This window comes from Pseudochaenichthys georgianus, chromosome 7, assembly GCF_902827115.2.
Source record: "Pseudochaenichthys georgianus chromosome 7, fPseGeo1.2, whole genome shotgun sequence".
Lineage (NCBI taxonomy): Eukaryota > Metazoa > Chordata > Actinopteri > Perciformes > Channichthyidae > Pseudochaenichthys > Pseudochaenichthys georgianus.
In genome coordinates, this window is record NC_047509.1 from 12745854 (window position 1) to 12752031 (window position 6178).

A 6178-nucleotide genomic window follows, 5' to 3' on the forward strand; every position below is an offset into this window, starting at 1 on the left:
AATTAAATGTGTGAATTTATTCTCTGCATGTGTCAAGTACTGAACACTTAAATTATTATTTATTACAGATGCTGAATATGAGGTTAGCAAAAAATACAAGCATATTTTTTTACATAAATACAATCTTATCAGCATGATTTATTGGTGAAACAAGAAATCTGATTAATGAAATTAATATAAGGTAAATACATAAGCATAAAGAAATTCCTTTCATGCATTGCAGGAAAGATCTATAATGCAAAACCACAATTGTTTCTTCATTCAATACTCCATATTGTTTGCTCTGCTCTTAGGATATATGTCATTATGATGACAGGGGAAGGAATGAGGCTTCAGTTACCCACATGTGTATATTGTTCATGGCTAACCCGGTGTAGGTCGCTTCCCCTGTCCTCCTGTGTTGGAGGTGAGAATCGGCCGCTTATCCTCGGTCTTTACAGTTGAACCTCTGCATGAGTTCCACTGCAAACAAGGGCACCACCTGGCAAACAGGACAGTATCAATCAGTATGCCTTTGAGGACATCTACTGGCAAAGAATTACAGCTGCACTTCCATGTAGAGAAGAATTGCAAGATTCTTTGTGTCTTTGTGTCATGGTGGATCAAACCCATGACTGCAAATTACAGTGACACACTGTTGACAGTACACTACTTTAAGTATTATTTCACTTCATAGAGTAGTTTAAACAGAATATACAACTTAAAATGCAGGTATGTGACAGAATCAAGAAAGAATGAAACGTACATCCTTTTGTCTACAAAACTGTAATTATAATTTAACAGAGAAACCTGCACAAGGCGTCCAACTGGGTAATGAAAATGTTCAATAGATATTTACAAAGTGAATGTGAGGTGAAAATATGAAAGTAATGTATGTCTAAACTAAATCCTTTATTTAAAGGATAACATCAAACATTGAAATATTACATTTAGTCAAATAACAAACCTGCGCCATTATCAGCTTTCTGTTTTTAGGTATGTCGGGGTCTGGGTACTCCTCTCCGAAGCAAAGCTCAATCTCATAAGTAGGTGTAGGTCCCTCCCCCTGTAAACAGCACTGAAGCTCTGTACAAAAACATTGTATATTATTATATATATATATATATATATTATAGATTGCTGTGAGAGAGGATGCTAGCGTTGCTTGTTTGCCGCTTCTCCACCTTTGTGCTGATGATTGATTTTATGTAAAGCGTCTTTGAGCATTAGGAAAAGCGCTATACAAATTAAATTAAAATAGTGCATTTGCATAGAGCAATAATGTAAGCCGTAAAGAATCCTCAACAATTAGCGTCTTGATTTATGACTAACTAATTAAATCAAAATGCTTTTTAGTGGCTGATACTACATTTATTATTTTATATATTCATGCACCCTCTTACCATTGAGAAATCTGGGTATGTCAAGCAGTTTGAAGGTCTTTTCTCGCTCCAGTTTGTTGGGCCGGTCGGTGTGTTGGGCCATGGGACCGCTCCAGTACACCCTGCCCTGGCAGAACCGCTTGATGAACACCCCGTCTGGGGCCACCCATAATAGCACCCCCCTCTCAAGATGACAAAGAAGGCGGTTCATTGCTTCAGCCATACACGACGGCAGAGATACAGCATCCGGGGACGGGAAGGAGAGCTGCTGGGCGGTGCAGGGCCCGTAGATCTGTTCGTTTCCCAAGGGGACGGGGCCCTGCAGGATGAAGCACCCCTCTGGGCTCCTGGTGCACACCTTCGTCACACTGTGGCCCTGGTACAACAACGTCACCTGCATACGAAAGTCTGCACACACAAAGTGTTTCAGGTCATACAGTGGCATGTTAAGTTTTTGGAATTTTTTGAATCAGAATACCTTTATTCGTCCCACAGAGGAGACATTTACGTTTGTTACAGCAGAAAACAGCCAAAGACAGCTTAATGTTAACTAAGAAGCATGCATAAAAAAAAATATTAAAGATAAAAAAGTTAAATAAATTACACAATTTACAAAATATACATCCTGTAACAGTTCTGAAGATATAGCAGCCAGGTATATATTGCACAGTTATTGACATGCACTATCCCATGAACTCACCTGATACAGTATGTGTAGAGGTAAGAAAGGTCGTAGGAGCAGGGTTCTGATTTGGAGTCTTTTTTCCTGTGAGCTCACAATACATATGCTCTCTCATCAGATTGTCTAAAGCAGAGTAGAGAGATTATTTATTACTGTATATTGTAACAGTAAAATACAAGTTCACAAGTAAAATGCCTACCAACGTTAAGATGAGGGCTGAACACGGGGCAGTATTTAGGTGCTGTTTCTTCAAATTAAGCGGGGTCCATTTATATTTGTTAATTTTATATATTAAGTAATTCACCATAGGGACTCGAGATTTTGACAGGGATGATAAATATTTCATGACTTGAATAATTATAGTTTCCCATTTTTAGCTTTGGATCATCCCTAAACATAGTGTGTGTGTGTGTGTGTGTGTGTGTGTGTGTGTGTGTGTGTGTGTGTGTGTGTGTGTGTGTGTGTGTGTGTGTGTGTGTGTGTGTGTGTGTGTGTGTGTGTGTGTGTGTGTGTGTGTGTGTGTGTGTGTGTGTGTGTGTGTGTGTGTGTGTGTGTGTGTGTGTGTGTGTGTGTGTGTGTGTGTGTGTGAACCTTACCAGTCAGTGGTTTGAAGTCTTCGTTACTTGTATGAAACAATTCCTTTTGACAATGAATATGCACAAACAAAAAAATGTTTAATAGAGTATGAAGTGTATGGCTTATTAATGTATAAGGATCATAATTCTTTTTTTTCAGATCAGAGCACTTTAAATTGATTTTCCCGAACAACCCAAACGTTTTCTGCTGCCAAAAACACACCGTTGATCAGCATCTCTTTATGGATGTGGAAAGCTCCAACAAATGTTGCCACTCATACAAAGTCTAAGCATTCAATTACAACCAATAGTCAAACCTGCTAAACGTACTGTCGGGTTTGAACATTTCTGGCTCTATGACTCATAGTGGTAGTATCAAAAAAGAAAATATTTACCAGGAGACACTAAGAATAAATACATCTTCCATAATCTTTTCACTGGAATAGTCTCTTTTTGTGTTTATATCTTTGCCAGCAAAATCAGATTTTCATCCCTGATATCCACCTGTTTCAAAAACTCTAAACACTGACAGAAAGAAGGGAAATTAAAAGAAACTCTTAAATTAGCATGCAGTAGCTAAATGTTAAGGTAGTGTATGCTATTGCACTTGTGTTTTAACCTACCTGAGACCTTTTTGCCTCGATGTACACTTGATCCTTTGTCCGGGGAAACTCTATGGAGGGAGTGGGAACAAAAACGATAGCAAATAAAATAAATGCGATGCTATCAAAATCGTATCAAAAGCTAGCTAGAACAATGAATATATAAACACATTTCATTCCTTGCTTTGTTTGCATGAATTAGCTTGTTCTCTTTTTATTCTGGTGCATTGTTTTCTTACACCACAGCTCACAAGCTCAGATATAATAACCATTAAACATTTTAAAAAGGAAACGGCCATTTGCCGTCACTGTTACCTCGTGGCCTCGCTGACACTTGATCTTGCTGGATAAAATAGACCTTATAGGGTTCAGTGATGTCCAGCTGGTTGCGTTCATGGACCTCCACGAAGTCTGTGCTTTTGTTGAGTGCACAGCGGAGACGGGTCTTCCACATGGTGGGGTCAGCTTTATCCCTGCCCTCCCTGTACTTTCCCTTGTACACAGCCCATGCCTGGATGTGAAGATGTAGATGTTATTCATTTAGGTTCAGCATTGAGAAATAATTATTTATGATTGGGTCCTAATCAACTGAGATTTCTTTAATTTGTAGAGTAGTTCACCAGATCATTTTAAATGCTTCTTTGTCTTTTTGTTGAATTACTTTTTTCTGAGAAATGTAAGGGCACATCTCTTTTGAATGCAACATTTATAGTGGTGGTTTTGCATGATCCTTTATTTTACAGATCTGTTCAATAAACCAATGTATTCATTATTCAACAAGATAATGTGTTGAGTATTTGTTGAGCTACAATCTGATACAGCACATGAAGGTATCATTCAAGATGTTCTCCAATCAACTAACAAGAATCATATATTTCAGGACTTGTGAAAACGATACAAAAAAAAGATTTTAGAAAAATCCTAATCTTATATAAAGAGATAACAGATATCATTATTTAAATAAATAGGAACCTCTGCTCTCTGGCTACTTGAAACCTGTGCAACATGATAACAGATTATGATAAACAGGCTATAATTTATTATACTTTACTTAATAATAAGAAGGCCTAATATAATCCCGTTTGTAAAATAAGGAGCTCAACATCTTTTATTTTGTTGTGATTAATGTATAGACTTGTAATAGGGCTTAAAAAAACACTTTTATAAAAATTGGCCAAAAAGGGAAATAATAGTTTCATGAAACTCCCTTTACAACAGTCGCCTGAAGTTCCTACATTAATTCCTTTACATAACGCATTCAAAACGCGATCTGACCATGATCAGATGTTATGTGTAATAATGTAAAACAGTATGGACCTTGAAGAGAGCTGCGTCCTCCGTCTGCTTGTAGTCCTTCTTGGCTGCGTGCTTCCACGGGATCCTGAACATGGTTCTGTCCTCATCCTCCCAGCACAGTCCTTCAAATCTCCCACTGTCTATCTGAGCTACCAGCCACTCTTTCATGTGCATCTTGGCTTCCATCTCCAACACTGACTGCTGTTTTACAAGGAACAAAGCCTCACTTCCAAATGTCAGACATGCATGTGAGCAGTTTAATCCCGTTCGCACCTTGCAAGCGAAAAAACAAATTCCAATAATTAATTCTTCTAATGCTACTCAAGCCTATAAAATAAGTTTCACAATAATAAAGTCTGATAATATGATGCAGTGATTACGAAAAAAGAAAGTTGTAGACAAACAGACCTCACATGTGAATGCAGAAGTCCTTACTAAATGTATAGTGCGCTCTTAGAAGGGAAAGCGAAAGCGTAGAGATCATTTGACTTTCGGTTTCCTCATGTCGCTAGCTACAGTTTAACATGTAACGCGTCAAGTGAAGTTTATGAGAGGGGGTGACACACCGGCAGGTCACTCACTTGATCAGTGGAACGGACTGTCTTTAAATGAAAGTAATGTACGCACATGTATAATGCACATGCAACGTTTTAGTTTGTGTTGGATTAGATATTACTTTGCCAGAAGGCAAACCAAAGCTTTATATAATTAAATCTGTTGTATGACTGATCCAAACATGGCATCCATATACATATATATCTTATAATATTTAAAGTAGGATGAAAAGCTGGGTCACCATCATCATCAACAAAACTGCTAAATTAAAAGAAGTTCTGTTGGAAAATTCTCTTTTTCATTTCCCTCCACAGCAGTCAGCATGTGGGCAATGGTACAGCACCAATAAGCGTTATTATTTACATAACACAGCACTCTCACACACACACACACACACACACACACACACACACACACACACACACACACACACACACACACACACACACACACACACACACTCGTGTGAAAATGAAAGTGTGTGGGAGTTGGGGACTTTTTTGTATGAACTCCGCCTCCTCCATGCAGTCGTTATGGTTCTAACTGGAGATGTAATCGTTTCTTTACACATCAGGTCATTACTCAAAGCAGGCAGGCGGACAATACAAATGCAAAGTTCAGATCGATAAGACAGCGCTTATCTATGAAAAAGGGATCCTTGTGTGACATTACGATGTGTAAACAGACAGTTTAATTTTGCCCAGCAGAGGGCAGTGTAAACCTGTGTTGTTGGTTACTGTTATGTTTTGTTCTTTATAAACCAGGCAACTGTGTACTACTAGAGGTAGATTAGGTCATGAAATAAATAGCATTGACATCCTGGAAGGAGGAGGCAAAACATCAAGCTTGTAAGCAGTATTATTTGCAAGATGCAATCGATATTAACTATAACCAGTGGATACTATGCACATGCATTGGTTTGTACTGCAAATTCTAAAAGAAATTCTCTCAATGAATTGCCCAAAAATATGTATTAATGGCTTTATGGTAGAGATGAAATACAGAACATGCAATACATTAAAATGCATGTGCAAAGATCCAACCACCAGAAGACAGAACACTCACATCTGTCACAGGCATAAACCACAAAGACACACACTGCCTGTC

General features: G+C 38.2%; 1 protein-coding gene across 1 annotated transcript; it reads right to left on the reverse strand.

The window, feature by feature from the left end:
- Positions 1-2: 2 nt before the first annotated feature.
- Positions 3-4974, reverse strand: irf10 (interferon regulatory factor 10). The gene is given in 9 exon segments (XM_034087197.1): positions 3-439; positions 441-481; positions 947-1065; positions 1383-1769; positions 2062-2166; positions 2640-2682; positions 3242-3291; positions 3536-3731; positions 4538-4974. Coding segments are annotated over 9 exon segments (1182 nt in total). The 5' UTR covers positions 4703-4974; the 3' UTR covers positions 3-363.
- Between the last annotated feature and the right edge of the window lie 1204 nt (positions 4975-6178).